The sequence below is a fragment of the Vulpes lagopus genome, chromosome 8 (assembly GCF_018345385.1).
Source record: "Vulpes lagopus strain Blue_001 chromosome 8, ASM1834538v1, whole genome shotgun sequence".
Classification (NCBI taxonomy): Eukaryota; Metazoa; Chordata; class Mammalia; order Carnivora; family Canidae; genus Vulpes; species Vulpes lagopus.
In genome coordinates, this window is record NC_054831.1 from 52,571,559 (window position 1) to 52,589,598 (window position 18,040).

At 34.0% G+C, this 18,040-nt stretch overlaps 1 protein-coding gene across 1 annotated transcript in view; it reads left to right on the forward strand.

The window, feature by feature from the left end:
- The window catches only part of KIF5B (kinesin family member 5B), a 44,712-nt gene extending 29,394 nt beyond the window's left edge, over positions 1–15,318 (forward strand). The window contains exons 16-26 of the mRNA XM_041766543.1: positions 2,529–2,717; positions 3,292–3,409; positions 3,930–3,991; positions 4,087–4,196; positions 4,897–4,998; positions 6,449–6,509; positions 6,622–6,693; positions 6,872–6,976; positions 7,884–8,100; positions 8,633–8,783; positions 12,478–15,318. Coding sequence (XP_041622477.1) covers positions 2,529–2,717; positions 3,292–3,409; positions 3,930–3,991; positions 4,087–4,196; positions 4,897–4,998; positions 6,449–6,509; positions 6,622–6,693; positions 6,872–6,976; positions 7,884–8,100; positions 8,633–8,763 — 1,167 coding nt within the window. The 3' untranslated portion in view covers positions 8,764–8,783; positions 12,478–15,318. The remainder of the gene's footprint in view (positions 1–2,528; positions 2,718–3,291; positions 3,410–3,929; positions 3,992–4,086; positions 4,197–4,896; positions 4,999–6,448; positions 6,510–6,621; positions 6,694–6,871; positions 6,977–7,883; positions 8,101–8,632; positions 8,784–12,477) is intronic.
- The last annotated feature ends 2,722 nt before the right edge of the window (positions 15,319–18,040 follow it).

Here is an 18,040-nt window from a genome sequence, read left to right on the forward strand (position 1 = left end):
TCTTATTATTGGTTTTTTCACTTTACCATTAGAGCGTTTTGAGAACAAATCGGCCTTACAAATAGGTTTAAAAAAAAAAACAAAAAAACAAAACACCAAAACTGGATTCTCGATATTTTGTCATTTGTATGTAATTCTTTCCTCTTAACATCATCATTAAGCACTGCTTGAGTTTTATTAACTTTTTTTTTTTTACATTATGGTTCATTCTATATTGTATGATTTCATGCATTTTGACAAATGCATTTATATAGATCCACCCTTACAGTATAGTTACATATCTAAAATAGTTTCACCTTTGTTTAAGTAAATAAAATAAGATTTTATTTATTCATGAGAGACAGAGAGAGAGAGAGAGAGAGAGAGGCAGAAACACAGGCAAAGGGAGCCCGATGCAGGACTCGATACTGGGACTCCAGGATCATGCCCTGGGCCGAAGGAAGGCACCAAACTGATGAGCCACCCAGAATCCCTAAAAAATCCTTCTTGCTTTTTGTTCTGTTCATCCCTCTCCCCTGAACAGCAGCCGTGGTCTTTTGAATATTTGTATAGTTTTGCCTTTTCCAAAATATCATATAGTTGGAATCATATAGTGTATGTCCTTTTCAAACTGGCTTCTTTTTCTTAGCAACATTTAAGTCATTTTGTGACTTGATTGCTCTTTTTTTTTTCCCCACCAAATACTCTACTGTATAGATGTACCAGTTTGTTTATCTGTTCATCTATCAAGGACCATTTTGGTTCCTTACAATCTTTGGCAATTATACATAAAACCACTGTAAACATTCATGGGCGAATTTTCTTGTGGACATAACTTTTCAATTCAGTTAGTGGAAAAAATACTTAGGAGCATGATTGCTAGATCATATGTTAAGAGTTAGCTTTGTAAGAAACCCCCCGAGGTGGCAATAGCACTTTGTATTCCAGCAATCTAACGATGAGTTCAAGAACCCTTGTTACTCCACATCCTCACAAGTATTTAATGTCATCAGTTGTTTGTGGTTTTTTTTTTGGGGGGGGGGGGTGCGTTGTATAGCATTGTCTCATTTTAATTTGCAGTGGATTTTTCTTATCTAGAGTTTTAAAGAAGTCTTTGTCTGTTTTAGGTAGCATCCTTTATCAGATACATGTTTTACAAATATTCCTCCCAATTTGTGGCCTATCTTATCATTCTCAACATTGTACTTGTACAGAGCAGAGGTCTTTAAATTTTAATGAAGTTCAACTTACAGATTTTTTCTCTCAGGATTGCGTTTTTGGCATTGTATCTAAAAACTCATGATCAAACACAAGGTCACCTAGATTTTCTCCTTTATTTTGGAGGTTGTTGGTTTTATATTTACATTTAGGTCTATGATTCATTTGAAGTTAATTTTTCTGCAAGGTAGAAGGTCTGTCAAGCTTCATTATTTTACTTGTGGATGGATAGTTTTTCTATTACAGCTTATTGAAAAAACTATCTTTATCCATTGAATTGCCTTTGCCCTCTTGTCAGAGGTCAGTTGTCTGTGTATGTGTCAGTACCTGGGCTCTCTGTTCTGTTCCAGTTACCTGTCTGTTCTTTTGCCAGTATCACACCATCTTGATTACTGTAGCTTTAGAGAAAGTCTTGAAGTCTCTGACTTTGTTATTGCTTAGTAGTGTTTGGCTATTGAAAGTCTTTTGCCTCTCCATTTAAACTTTAGAGTCAGTTTTGTTGATATCCATAAAATAAATTTGCAGGGATTTTAATTAAGATTATATTTAAATTTGTAGATCACGTTGGGAAGAACTGAGACCTTAATATGGAGTCTTTCTTCATGCATGTAGAATATCTCCCATTTATTTAGTTCTTCATTGGTTTGTCATATTGATTTTATACCTATTTTTATTACATTTATGCCTAAGTATTTCTTTTTTCTTTTCATTCTAATGTCTGTGCCATTGGGTTTTAAATTTCACTTTCCCTTGTTTGTTGCTGGGATATAGGACTGTTACTTTTTTATGTTAATCTTAAATTCTGCAGTGTTAACTTTGATGGCTTATTCTAGGAGTTTGTTTTCTTAAACAATCGTATCTTCTGCAAACAAAGACAGTCTTATTTCTTCTCAAGCTCCCCTTAATTTTGACACTGAATATTGTACTGGAATTTTGTAATGAAATCCATGAAACTTAAGGAATGTACAGTCACCATGATATTTTTCCTTGTCAAGCTTGAAAGTTGTCCTTTCCCTCTCCCTAAACATTATATGTTAAGTTTAAACTGAGCTTGCATATGATTAGCTTGCATATGAAGAGAAAATCCAGAAATTGAAAGAGGCAGATGCCATCAGTTTTGCTTTTGTTTAAGCTGCATTTGTTTCCCTTGTAAGCATGTATTCAAGTTTTAGAAAATAAGAAAAGCAAAAATTAAGTTTTATTAAAAATAATGTTTAATGAAAGAAAACTCCGTACTTTTTATGAATATCAAGTAATATTTATTTGTTTAAAAGATACCAGTAACCACAAACTGGGCATTTTTAACTTTTTATTTTACTTTTTTCTTATAGCAACCTGAGGGAACTGGCATGATAGACGAAGAGTTCACTGTTGCAAGGCTCTACATTAGCAAAATGAAGTCAGAAGTAAAAACAATGGTAAAACGCTGCAAACAGTTAGAAAGCACACAAACTGAGAGCAACAAAAAAATGGAAGAAAATGAAAAGGAGTTAGCAGCATGCCAGCTTCGTATCTCTCAAGTATGTGTTACAGAACAAAATTCCTTTGTTGTTTGAATAGCCATGTGTAAATTGTAAAAATTTTAAGAGAAATGACTTTTCTATATGTTATTTTGGGTAACAATTAAAAGGTTAGTTGATCTAAAAAAGTTAATTTTCCTACTTTGTGCTATGAGACAAATGAATTTAACTGGGTTATATTTACTTAAAATGTTACATGTAGAAATTTACTTAGAAAGATGACTGATTTGGCTATTAAAAATCTAGATGAATTCTAGGGTAGACAACTGCAGGACCAGTTTTCTGGCTTTGCCAACTGAATGGATGAGGCCATTCACCAAGGTAGGAGTTGTAGTAGCGAAAGAAAGAAACATTAGAATAGTAAGAATACATCATACTTCAGCCTTCATTGCCTTAGTTTTGCAAGTGTTATAGGCTATCCAGTGGATTGTTTCATTAATCAAATACTTTATCATTGTAATATTATATATTTAAATATATAGAGAAAACTTGCTTACTTTCAAGTTATCCTTAACAATAAAATTTGTGCATGAGTTTTTTTTTGTACTTCATATTAATGTGTTTTTCCCAAAAGCATGAAGCCAAAATCAAATCATTGACTGAATACCTTCAAAATGTGGAACAAAAGAAAAGACAGCTAGAGGAATCTGTCGATTCCCTCAGTGAAGAGCTAGTCCAGCTTCGAGCACAAGGTATTAGCTTTTGAATTTTTGAGTTCTACCTATATTAATTTTTTTAGTATAATTGTAGTAACCTTATATTCACACTGATAGAGAATAAGAATATGGATAAATTAGAATGTAAACAAATAATACATTTTAACGTTGGATTTGAAACCCACTTTTGAAATTGTGTTTGAATATGGAAGTGGCCAATCTAGAAATTTCCCACAAAGTTATCAGGGGGTGTGTGCATGTGTGTATAAATCTTAACATAGGGGATGTAGAAAGCTATTTCAGTCCCTACCATGCCCTAACCCATCTGTTCCAGGATTAGGCAAAGAAAATAAAGGCAACCATAATAGCAATACAAAGGATATAGCTATATTATTAGTCAACATGAGCTGAGAGCAAGATTTACTATGTAGCATTTAGATAATTTAAAGTCAAGTACTATTAAGAGACAGATCCCTCATAAAACCTATTTGCTCCTTGGTTTATTGGAAGAACGTTAAGGCTTATTTCTTCTGTTTTTTTCTCTCTACCCAAACAGAGAAAGTGCATGAAATGGAAAAGGAGCACTTAAATAAGGTTCAGACTGCAAATGAAGTTAAGGCAAGTTTCATGTAACATTGGCTACTAATGACTTAAGCCCATTATTCTTAATCTTGGTTACTTGACTTAAATCCTTTTCCCCCCAATAACTTTAGCAAGCGGTTGAACAGCAGATCCAAAGCCACAGAGAAACACATCAAAAACAAATAAGTAGTTTGAGAGATGAAGTTGAGGCAAAAGAAAAACTTATCACTGATCTTCAAGAGTAAGTATACTTTTTCTTCACTCTTAAGTTATTAGAAGCTAATTCAGAAAGATTTAATAAGAAGAAATAATAGATTACTGACGGATAATATATTCTTACTAGAAACATGCATTTTTCATTGAAATTACTATTTTGACTTGAATGTAAAGAATATTTTCATTTATTAGCAAAACCTCTAAGTTCCAGATGAAATTTTTAAAGTTAATTTCCTTTTTAGAAATTTCTTAACAGAGAAAAACATTACTAGAAATTATGGAGTTTAAAAGGTTGAGATTTTTTTTAATTCGAGATTTTTTATTTTTTTAATATTTGTCTTAGTTTTTCTGAAAGACTTTCGCAATTTCCATAGCCATATGCATACATAGCCTAGAATTTATAGAAATTGGAGGTCTATAACTAATCATGATTTGAGTAGGAACCAGAGGAGAGTAACAAAAAATGATGACAAATTGTGGTATATGGGTCTTAATACCTTAATGATACAGAATGAGATTCATGGTTTCAAACCAAAGTATGAAAAACACTATGTATGACCAGAAGTAGCCAGATCTTCTTCCTTTCTTTTATCCCCTTATGGAGACAGGATAACAAGTCATCCTCAGTATTTCAGTAGTGAAATTACAGAATTTAAGGATCTGAAAAAATTTTAATGGTGCCATTCAGAAAATGACATTGATATTATGTTTTTTTCTTTTGTCAGCCAAAACCAGAAAATGATGTTAGAGCAGGAACGTCTGAGAGTAGAGCATGAGAAGTTGAAAGCTACAGATCAGGAAAAGAGCAGAAAACTACATGAACTTACGTGAGTAAATGTTTTAATTCAAGTTTAAAAATAAAAATTAAAGGTGCCTGGGTGGCTTCAGTCAGTTGAATATCTGCCTTCAGCTGAGGTCATGATTCCAGGGTCCTGAGATTGAGCCCCACATTAGGCTTCTTACTCAGCAGGGAGCCTGCTTCTCCCTCTCTCTGTCTCGTGCTGCTGCTTGTGCGTGCATGTGTGCATACTGTCTCTCTCAAATAAAATCTAAAATAAAAGTAAAAACTGGGACACCTGGGTGGCTCAGCGGTTTAGCGTCTGCCTTTGGCTCAGGGCATGATCCTAGAGACCTGGGATCGAATCCCACGTCTGGCTCCGCGCATGGAGCCTGCTTCTCCCTCTGCCTGTGTCTCTGCCTCTCTCTCTCTCTCTCTCTCTCTCATATGAATAAATAAATTAAAATAAAAACTAGAGGATTGTAGGCATTGCTCTTGTTTGTATTCAGTAGACGTATTTTTAAGTTTGTATAGGCTGAAGTGTATTTTTCTTAAGCCTTCTGAGTTGATTTAATATATACCTTAAAATTTGCAGTATATTGTACTTTAGCAAAAGCAGGATCCTGTATTTTTTACTGATGGTTGAGATTCGGATTTCTGAGTATTAACCTGCTTGCTATTTCTCTGCCACCATAATATTTCAAGATTCACTATAAAAATATACTTTACATGACACTAAGTTATTTAGAAGGTTTTGGGATCTGCCGTACAGACTGACTTTTTTGTCACCTTTGATCTTGGATAAAAGAACATTATTGTTCCAGCCTTGTCTTTTGAACAGAAACTTTCAACCATTTACTTTTCCTAACATACTGACAGTTTAGTCAGTACTCAGTTTTCTAGAATCTGAGCAGGTAGAAAACTCATGATTATAACTTTTCACATCGTGAATTTATGAGTTATGATTTTAAAAAAATTTTTAAGATTTTTAATTTATTCATGAGAGACACAGGCAGAGGGAGAAGCAGGCTCCCCATGGGGAACCTGAGGCAGGACTCAGTCCTAGGACCATGGGATCATGCCCTGACCAGAAGACAGATGCTCAAACACTGAGCCACCCAGGGCGTCCCATGAGATAGGATTTATAAATTAAACTGCTACTATTAGGATGGTCACATGTCAGGATCAGCTTATAGTTGATTTTATACAAACTCTGCTGAATCTGCTAAATACCAAAGTTCTATTTAGAATAATTTTAATTAAAATAAAGTGTTTTAGTCTTCAATAATTTATAATTCTCAGTTAATCAGAATTATTTTGGATAAATAGTAATGTGTTCTGCTGTATGGCATATTCTAAGAACTATTTCTTGTTCTTTGAATTTTGCTACATTTTATTCCATCTCATCCACTGCTATAATAGGAGTTTTTTTTTCCCTAATAAACTATAGATCTAGAATAAGATTATTAGAATTCAAAATAGATGTATATTCTGTTTAGGGTCATGCAAGATAGACGAGAACAAGCAAGACAAGACTTGAAGGGTTTGGAAGAGACGGTGGTAAGAAAAACTTGAAAATAAATAAGATAGTGGGATGTTGAATGGGTTTCCCCTTGGTTACATTAAATACTTTAAAGACTACGTTTCAAAAACATTGCTGTTCTTATTTAAGGCCAAAGAACTTCAAACTTTACACAACCTGCGGAAGCTCTTTGTTCAGGACCTGGCCACCAGAGTTAAGAAGGTAATAAAATAATACTGAAGAGGTTACTTACATAAATGGTGCTTACTATGTTTAATTGCTTATATCTGTAGTAGAAGTAATTTTACATTGTCACAATGATTTTTGTGTAGTTAAGGTTAGATTTTTTTTTTTTAATCTTTAAATGTTTTCTTAGTATTTATTGACTTACTTTTCTTAGAGTGCCGAGATTGATTCTGATGACACTGGAGGCAGTGCTGCTCAAAAGCAGAAGATCTCTTTTCTTGAAAATAACCTTGAACAACTCACTAAAGTGCACAAACAGGTAATAAAGAGTCTATTTTATGGTAGCTGCAACATTAAGACAAAAAATTGAGGAATAGGAAGTGTTTGAAGATTTCAGAGGTCTAAGGTTTTTTCATACCCTGAGCCGTTCTATTAATATAAATAAATATAAAATAAATCACTAGCAGCTTTTAGGACAGTTAATATTTTAACAATCCTTTTATCAAGAAGTCAATGAAAATGGGTGTTATTATTTATTTCCTAGGATTTCCAGTTTGTCAGTTTTTCTCATTTTTTATTCATGGCGATTTTTAAATCTTCAGTAGATAGGACTTTGCAGTTAAAGTACAATCTTTTTTCTTTTGTCATTCATTGCCCCGGAATGTGTATTTGTATGAAATGTATAAAATAATGAGGCAGTTTGTTTTTTAAAAAAATTGTGCTTACTGTGTGGATCTTTGTTTTTGTTGTTTTGCTTTTTTGTGGCTTGATATATGATTTGATTATTTTTAATGTTTCTCAGCATATTCAGTTGTACATCTTTTGTAATTGTAAATACGATGTTTGCACTAGAGTAAAGAATAAAGGGAATTTTAGGCCTTTTTGCTTTCTAGACTTATTTTAACACTTAAAATGATACTTATCAGATTAGTACCTTATTGAAGAGATCTAACACTGTGTTATAGCTTATTGTCATTGCCTAATGGAGAGACCAAATAATCTTCCCCTAGACCCCCCAAAAATTGAGTGAAATTATATCTTTGTGAGAAACATATATGGATGTATGTACTCTTTGCATGTTGCTGCCTAAGTTAAATTCACTAAATGGTAAATGTTAATATTAAATGTAGTTTTACTTTTTTACTAAAGAGAAATTATGAAATGTTCATATTTTTTCAAATCATCCTGTTAAAGCTAAAATCCTTATTGTCTTAATGTACCTTTAGTTGGTACGTGATAATGCAGATCTTCGCTGTGAACTTCCTAAGTTGGAAAAGCGACTTAGAGCTACAGCTGAAAGAGTGAAAGCTTTGGAGTCAGCACTGAAGGAAGCCAAAGAAAATGCATCTCGTGATCGCAAACGCTATCAGCAAGAAGTAGATCGTATAAAGGAAGCAGTCAGGTCAAAGAATATGGCCAGAAGAGGACATTCTGCACAAATTGGTTAGTAGAATACCTTAAAACCATTTAAACTTTGCTTGGTTTGAATGTTTTTACTTACTTGAAAACAATCTAATTGGTTGATTATGTGTTGTCAAGGTGGTATTTGTCTGTCTTTATTTCTAACTTACCAAAGAGTGGCATTGTTGCGAATAAAGAGCAAAATGAGGAATAGCCACATTTACAGGACAAGAAGATAAGTAAGAACTAGACAAGCATGCAAGAGTGATCAGAAGAGGTGAAACTATAGAGAGAGTATTCTTAAAGACTGACTTGCAAGAAAATAAGTTGCCAGCAGTAATATGACATGCTTCAGAATAAATCATTCATACAGGAATAATGTTTTAAGAGAATAGGGATTATATAGGTCCTGGAGAAAAAGATACAACAGAAAAGAGAAGACTTAGTAACAGGAAAGCAAAGAAAAACCACATTTGGGAATTCTTGTGAATCAAGAGAAGAGACGTGTCCTAAAACATCACTACAATCATGTGTTAAGATTTATCCTAAAGTCACTTTTTGTTCTTCATGTTAGCTAAACCTATTCGTCCCGGGCAACATCCAGCAGCTTCTCCAACTCATCCAAGTGCAATTCGTGGAGGAGGCGCATTTGTCCAGAATAGCCAGCCAGTAGCAGTTCGAGGTGGAGGAGGCAAACAAGTATAATCTTTACACGTTACCCACAGGTTCGTAGTTTATATCTGGCTTTTGAATCATAGTTCTACATGGAAATGTTCAGCCATTGGTTGTTAAATACTACTTTTTTTTTGGATTCTCATATTAATTGGGTTCTTTTTTAATGTATGTGATTATAAAAATAACTTGGCATGATTTCTTTTGGTCTTTTTTCATAGTTCAGATCATATTCTATTTTCAAATTTATGTTAACATTTGTAAACTAATCTACTGGATTATTTTTCAGAGCTCTTATAGTTAATCTAATAGATATACACCATGGATAATTATTCCCTTTTATTAGACATAGGGTTAATTTATGTCAATTTTTTCTCTACTTAATATAAAATGTCTCACATTTCAAATTTCATATATGGAAATTTCAGTTTGGAAAATTTCAAGTGTGAAATATCTTTGTGTCCCCTTACCTTTTATGTTATTTTTAGATTCCCAGAAGTGAAATTACAAGAAAGCATGAACATTTCTAAGGCTCTTGATACATGTTAATACACTGCTTTCCAGAAAGACTAGGACAGATTGCCTCTTAGACAAGGATACTGTCCATTTTTATTGTATCATTGCCAGCAATTAATATTGATTGTTAGTTCTTAAGCTTCTGTTTTAATGGTCCAAAATAAGTATCTCTTTGATTTATTAATAAGAACTTGAATTTTTTTTTTTCAAAAAACTTACCACAAAGTATGAGATATATATCATCCAGAAATACCACCCAATATATTATGTGTATCTTTCAGGTGCTTTCTTTGCATATTATGATTTTTAAATTAATCTTAAATTATTGAATACTCTAATAATATACTATTTTAGTACATATGTTTCTTTGTAGCCTGCTTTTTAATTTTTATGTATTTTCTTAAAGATTTATTTATTCATGAGAGACACAGAGAAAGAGGCAGAGACATAGGCAGAGGGAGAAGCAGGCTCCTCACAAGGAGCCCAATGCAGAACTCGATCTCAGATCCCAGGATCAGTCTTTAAACCAAAAAGGCAGACACTCAACCACTAAGCCACCCAGACATCCCTAGCCTGCTTGTATGTTCTGAACATTTTCTTAAGCAGGACAACTAGTTAATTAATAAGCTGCCTAGTATTTCATCATAGAGCAGAAACTCTGGTTTTTGTGGTTTAGAAAAGTCCCAGATACTGTTCTTTGGATACTAAAAATACTAAAATAATTATGATGGTTAACTGTTTCAGACAAATACTAAAGCAAGATGCAAATAAACTGACTTTTTTTTACTTTGACATATTGGCTCTAAGTTTGAGTAGAGAATTAAGCAATATTCTGAAGGAATCACATTTCCCAACAATCTCCTGAAATTTTTTGTCCACACAGCATAGGATTTTAAAAGAGAGTGACATTGTGAAAAGAATACAGACACTGGAGTTCCATCTAAGTTTGAATCCTAACTTTTCTACCTCCAGCAAGTTACTTTTTTAGTATTTAATTTCTTTCTTGTTTTGACTCCTTTTAAATTAAGCATGAAAACAAATTATCTATTTATGGTCTAAAACTAATAATTTCTATAAAACAACTTTTTTTCCATAACCACAATAACAGTATTGTACCTGATATTGTAATAATATTTTATCTAATTAGATAATTAGTATTATCTTAACAATACATACTCAGATTTCTCTAATTTTTCCCTCCCAGTCCTTAACAGCTGGTTTACCTAAAACCAGCGTATAATCCGCAACCACTGTTTACATTCTGTTAGATCTCCTAGGTCTCTTTTAACTTAGAAAAATTCCCCTTTTTAATGACATTGACTTACTGAAGAGACTAGGCCAGTTATCTTGAGCATGTGCTTCCTCTGGATGTGTGTTGTGTGGTAGCCTTGTTCTTCTGTTTCCCATATAAGGAAAGCATTTATTAGATGGAGCATATCATTTTTAACAAGACTATCAAAGTAATAGGTGTTTAATCTTGTGTTACATATAGTAGATAGTTTTCCTGCCAATTAGAGATGGCCTCTTTTTTTCCCCATTTGAAGTAATGGCTTGTTGAGCCCCTTTGTTTGTGAAATAAAAGTTACTCTTGAGAATTATACAAGCTAAAATGTTGTTACCTAGGACAGAGCAGGTGTTCAGTAGAGGCAAGCTGTCTTTTCTGGAAGTGTAAGTGAGCAAAGGGATTTTTAAAGCATAAATATAGGTACAGATAAAAGTTTATTCTTTTGGGGTATTGTCCTCACCTCACATTAGAATTCATGTGTGGGGGCACCTGGATGGCTCATTTGGCTAAGCATCCAATTCTTGATTTCAGCTCATTGTCATGATCTCAGGGTCATGAGATTAAGCCCCACATTAGGCTTCATGCTCAGTACAGAGTCAGATTGAAATTCTTTCTCTCCCTCTCCTGCTCCCTCCACTTTACTTGTGTGTGCGCTCTCTCTTTCTCTCTCTCTCTCTCAAATAAAATCTAAAAAGGGGGGGGGGGGATTCATGTGTAAACTTTGAACTCCTATCTCATTTGCAGAGAGGATAGACCAGGGCCTTTTGTTAAATATAACTTAAGTTGTAGCATTTCACTGATCCCAGTGTAGTGACAGCTGTTCAGCACATGAGGGAGATAGCTAACCTAGCCAGACTAGGTTTTTAAGACTTGAAGTAATTAACTATAAAAGTATAATTAATTACAGGTTTGTTTCATTGCTGATCCAAAGGATAGTGGTTTTTAGTTTTTAAAGCCTTACATCAGTCAGTCTTAAACCATGATTGAGGAGTTTATAAGCCTCATTAGTTATAAGTTGTTGGAAAATTAAATAATATGTAGAGAAACTTTTAAATTATTTTTTAATTATCAAGCAAAACATTTCAAAACACTGGGTTTGTTTCTGGGAAAGATGAAAATGTATGAATAATACTGATTCTTTTAGAACCCAGTTTTATATGGCTGGTCTTCTGGCTTGCATAATACCTTGACAAGTTGAGTTTTCCTAAACACACATAGGTAAATAGTTTAATACAAGGTTGCCCCTGGGTAACAAGAGCTGGAATTGTTTATTTCACTGTTACTTTTCTTACTACATGTATCTCTTATTTATACTATCCCTCTCCCCCTCCCCCACCCCCGACTTTTGTTTTTTACAGCTATCAGGAATATAACATTGCTAGATCATGGTCTTTGGCTTAAGAATGTCACTGACTGTTGACTTTCATTTTATTAACCGTCTTTTTTTTTTTTTTTTTAAACAAAATGTAGGGATGCCTGGGTGGCTGAGCAGTTGAGCGTCTGCCTTTGGCTCACACCGTGATCCTGGAGACTCGGGATCGAGTCCCATGTCGGGCTCCCTGCAGGGAGCCTGCTTCTCCCTCTGCCTGTGTCTCTGCCTCTCTCTCTCTCTCTCTCTCTCTCTGGGTCTCATAAATGAATAAAATCTTAAAAAGAAAAGAAAAGAAAAATGTAATTCCTACATAGGCTCACTCGTAACTCTCCTGGGGAGAATAAAAACAAAGGACTGACGTTTTAAGCATTGTACTGTTCATAACTATACTCAGAAGCTAAGTATAAGGAAAAGGGATCAAATCATTTAATATTGTCATCTTTTTAATTTGAGAGAAGTGGCTTAAGCTGTTGGCTAAAGTGTCTCTAAATATATTGGTATATTTGTTTTATTCTCATGATTATTTCAAACCAGTTTTGTATAAAAATATTTTCTCTGTTTCACCTATTTTCAGGCATTGAAAATAATTGAAGTATGAAGAGGATGTAATATCAAGCAGAGTCATTCAGTGACTATAACCTCTACCCCCTTGAGAATTGTAGAATTATAACTTTTTTTAAATGTATAAATTATACCTGGCCTGTACAGCCGTTTCCTACCCACTCTTCTTGTAAACTCTGCTGCTTCCAAACACAACTAGAGTGCAATTTTGGCGTCTTAGGAGGGGGGAAAATGACAGTTTACAACTGTGGTCCTATTTATTACACAGTTTGTCTTTCGTGTCTTAAATTTAGTCTTCACTGTGCCAAGCTAACTGTACCATATAGGATTGTGCTTTTTGTACTTTTTGTCTGTTTGTGTTTATTTTTTAATCTCAGTTTAAGTTACCTAGCTGCTACTGCATGTTTTTCTTTTCTTAGTAAAATGTCTTCCTTACTTTAGGGAAAATGGAACATTTAGATTAAATCTTAAATTTCACCACTTACAACACTACATGCCCACAAATATATCAGGTCCGTACTGTACTTTAAAAATCCCTTGAAATGATTTCAGAGTTAAAATTATTTGTATTGTGTCTAAAGTTTGCTTCTGAAAACTACTGTTTGAGCACTGAAACCTTAAAACTGCATAACGAGGCGTTTGAGACTGAGCACGGCTACTTAATTTTCTTCATGAAATGCCTGTTGCCGAATTATCTTGAATAGAAATATTTTATAATGTCACAAGCAAATCTGTCTAAGAAAGGGTTTGGAGAAGGACTTCCATTTCTCTTCCCAATTCTATAATCAAAATGGTGTGATGGAATGAAAATACTCTGCTTCATCCTGGTGAGCCTGTTAATTAATATAAGAGTTGGACAGATGTTTATTTGTCATCTTAATATGGTGAAATGAATTAAGATACTACAGCATTAAACAGCATTTATATTGTTAGTACTGTATTGGTTGATTTAAATTGATAGCCTATGGAAATTGAGAAAAGTGTGGAAGAACTTAACAGTGAACTTAAGAATCTATGGGTGAATTTTGGTCTGAAATCCCTGAGGTGTTTTTAACCTGCTACACTAAGTCATACACTATAATTTATGCTTGTTTAGTCTAGAAATAGCAAATTGCAAGTCACTGATTAATTATCTTCAAAGAAATTTTGTTGGCTATACCCATAATTTTGTAATTCGTACTAGGTGTACCTGTTTTTGCCACTACTTCCTCAGCTGATTAAATGACGTCAAAAGTTTATTTTCGAAAGCTCTAAACGTAATAGGGAGATAGATTTCAATATTTGCTTTATCTGTGTGTGGGGTGACTGCACCTATATGAGCAGAAATTTGCAGAGAATGATGATTTAAGGTGATTCAGTAGAGAAAGTTGGAAAGTTCTGTGTTAGGATCTGGCTGGCAGAATTAACTTTTTGAAAAAGTTTTATACACAGATATTTGTATTAAATTTGGAGCCATAGTCAGAAGACTCAGATCATAATTGGCTTATTTTTCTATTTAACTATTGTAATTTCCACTTTTATAATAGTTTTGATTTAAAAGATAAATTTATTTATTTATTTTTTTAACAGTCAAAAATCCTTGCTGTTGCAGTCTGCGACCTTTAAAATGATTGTGTTGCTTTTAGGATTGGTCAAAAAGAAACACTCCAGAAATTGAGATGAAACCTTGGTATGCAGCAAGATTGAAGTAATACAGTTAACTTAAAAAAATAAAAAAAGTGCTATAGCCTATTTATGGGGATAGTTTTCTAAATGGAGAAATACTGGGCTGCAATTCACATAGACATTTATATTTTGTTTTCAAAAGAAAGCTTGCTTCTTTGGCAGTATTCTTAAATGAAGCAGAATTTTTTTTCTCTTTTATCTGAATATGGTAGTTTCATTGTTGTAAGATGTATCACGGGTATTGGTGCTGTGTAACAAACAAATGTAATTAGCATGTGGTTCAGAATACACATTGTTAGGGTTTTTTAAATATCGAAATGGTTCTTTTCTATTTATAATTTCAAACTTTCACAAGTGTACAGAGAATTTCATAAATTAGTTTTCAGTGAACTGCTCTTTTTGCTATGGTAGGTCATTAAACACAGCATTTACTCTTAGAAATGAAAATTTCTGATCATCTAGAACATTGATGCTTATTTCAATTTGCAGTCTTTTTTTTTTTTTTTGACTATTAACGTTCCTCTGAATGGTATTGATAAATGGTTCAGAAGAGAAACTCAGTGAAATAAAAGTAATATTTATTCATGGTGATCAATTAAATTATTTGCCTAACTTAAGCAAGCTACTGTTCATAACTTTTCCATTTGACATGATGTGACAGAAAAGAATCTGAGTATACCTGTGGAATATATTGGTTTATTTCCAGTGCTTGAAGATACACTCAAAGCTAATTGGTTTGGGAAGACGCCATATAATTTTTAAGTTAACCTGCATGCTGTAAATGTGTTTCATGTTTAAATAAAGTGGAAAAATTTTTTGAAATGTAATAACTTTCTTAAAACTTATTTGATGAAGTATTAGGTTGATTTTATATGACTAAATGGCCTCTTGTCTTGCAGATAGTGACTTAATAAGTTGTTATATTCATGTGTTATTTTGTTTCCTGATGTATTGCTTATTCTTTGGACAGTGGGTATTAAATATGTAGGCTGAAAATTAAGAGCCAGAAATGAATCCTCTGTCTCACCTACATTATTTTAGTGTAGCCTCCCTGCTACACGATTCTGTTCACCTGAGCTTGATTGTTATTCACCTTTATAAGAAGTGTTTGTTTTTCAGTACTTACTCAGTGGTCCTGAATGGTCATTCGGGCCTAGCTGGAGAAAACTAAAGAAAGATTGTTCATGAATTCTAGTGGTGATTTGGCTTTTTGTTGGGGCAGGGCGGGAGGGTAATCTTAAATTCTTAATTATAGAAATGTTTAATCATATATAAAAGTATGTGATAAGTGAAGATTCAAGTACCTACCACTCCATTTCAACAATTAATCAGCTCGTGGCTAATATTGTTTGATCTATAACCCCACTTATGTGTCCCCTTCCCCATTATTTTGAAGCAATCCTAGATACCATTTGCATTTTATTCATAAGTATTTCAGCATATATATTAAAATACATTCTCCTTAAAACATAAAAAAAAACATACCATTATCACACAAAAAAAAATTTCAACGTTTATAAACTGAATCAAGATCCAGTTAAAATAAAAAAAAAAAAAAGATCCAGTTAAAATCCATGTATTACAGTAGTGTCCCCTCCATTTCTTTCTCATTTTTTTCAAATGAGGAAAACAAGTTATTCAACCTGTAGAATCCCAATTTTTGCTGATTGCATTCCTTTGATATTAACTCCTCTGTCTCTTGTATTTCCTGTCAATTTGTTCTGAATCCAAATACTTCATCAGATTCAGGTTTTTGCTTTGTTGGGAGGGGGCAGCATTAATTCATAGGTGGTGGTATTCTTCCATCAGGTGGCACATAATGTTGAGTCTCTTACTGGATTATTAGCTGCCATTGATGATCAGTCCCTTTATCCATCAATTTATTAGGGGTTACAGAATAGCAATATTCTAATTTGATAATTCCTTCATTTGCTAGTTGGGATAGAGAACTTGGCCCTCATCTACTATTTGGTTACCCAGTGGTATAGTTTGTGTAGGAAAATCAGAATAAATGATTCTTTTCCCCTTTACTTGCAAGTTTCAAAATTTTCATTTCATTATCCTCTTCCAATGGTGACCAGTTGTGCATTTTTTCCTTGTTTTTGTATGTTATTTGGTTATTATCCTTAAGTGTGCTCCATGACAAGTCGTTTCTGCTCCCCCCACCACCAGCCTTTTTTGGAGAGATTTAAGTGGAAACAGACACACTGGACCCTGGTGCAGTCTCTCTTATCCAGGCCTCCAGTGTGCTAGCCACTTCTGTCTCATCTAACTCAGTAAGCTTAACAGTCAATGTGATGTTCTGTGGAGTGAGCAGACATTCAGAGCTCTTCAGACTTAGGACCAAGGGTAAGAGAGTTTACCTGGCTCTGGAGCAAAGTTGTACATGCATGTTGTCTGCTACATGTAAATGTACGCTGTTCTTGGTCCTCTTGGAATCTGAAAGGAACACATTATATATTGATTTGGCTGGAAGTTGTGCGAAGGGAGGGCACAGTAGTTTCAGAGGCTTCTGTTTGGCCACTGGCATAGCCTGTATCCCACAGGCCAAAGTAGCATGGATGGAGTCCTGCCACTAAGTATGTCAATTCTAGTTACACATGCAGGGCAGGGAAATGACTCATGAGTCTGCAGAACATATGCAATTTTTAAAAAACTATTTTATACATTGCTCATCATGATAAGTGTACTCTTAAATCCCCATCACCCCTTTTCACCCACCTCCCCTCTGGTAACCATCAGTTCTATATAGTTGAGTATTTCTTGGTTGGTCTCACTCATATTTCCTTGGTTCATTTTCTTAAGTAACACAGATAAGTGAAATCCTATGGTATTTGTCTTTTTCTGACTTTGCTTAACTTACACTCCCTAGCTCCATCCATGTTGCATATGGCAACATTTCATTCTTTTCTATGGATAAGTAATGTTCTATTTTTTATATATATGCATATGTACACACACACTACATCTTTACCCATTCATCTATCATTGGACGTGGGATGTTTTCATAGTTTGGCCATTGTAAATAGTGCTGCAGTAAACAGGGGTGCATGTGTCCCTTTGAATTAATGTGTTTGTATTTTGTGGGTAACTACTCATTTGTTAGTACAGTTACTGGGTCATAGGATAGTTCTATTTTTAATTTTTTGAGGAACCTCCGTACTTCCTTCTATAGTGACTGCACCAGTTTGCATCCCTACCTATAGTTCAAGAGGGTTCCTTTTCTCCACACCCTGACCAATACCTGTTTTCTTGTGTTGAATTTAGCCATTCTGATAGGTGTGAGGTGATCCTTCATTGTGGTTTTGATTTTTATTTCCCTGACAATGAGTGATGTTGAGCATCTTTTTATGTGTCTGTTGGCCATCTGTATGTCTTTGGAGAATTGTCTTCTGCATATTTTTTAATTGGATTATTTTTTAAGTGTTGGGTTGTATCTTTTTTTTTAAGACTTATTTTTAGAAAGAAAATGGGCAAGTTAGGGGAGGGGCAGAGGGAAAGAATCTCAAGCAGATTCCCCAATGAGTGCAGAGTCTGATGCAGTGTTCCCACGTCCTGAGATCATCATCTGAGCTAAAATCAAGAGTCAGGCACTCAGCTGAGGTACCCAGGTACCCCATATCAGTTCTTTTTTTTTTTTTTTTTAGTTCTTTATATTTTGGATGCTAACCCTTTATTAGATGTCACTTGTCTCCCATTCATTGTGCTTCTAGTTTTGTTAACTGTTTCCTGTGCAGAAGTTTTTTATTTTGATGTACTGCCAAAAGCTTATTTTTTTCTTTTATTTCCCTTGCCTTAAAACACTTAATTAGAAAGATGTTGCTGCCAATGTCAAAAGAAAAACTGGCTGCTCTCTTCTACAGTTTTTATGGTTTCATGTCTCACATTTAGGTCCTTAATCCATTATGAGT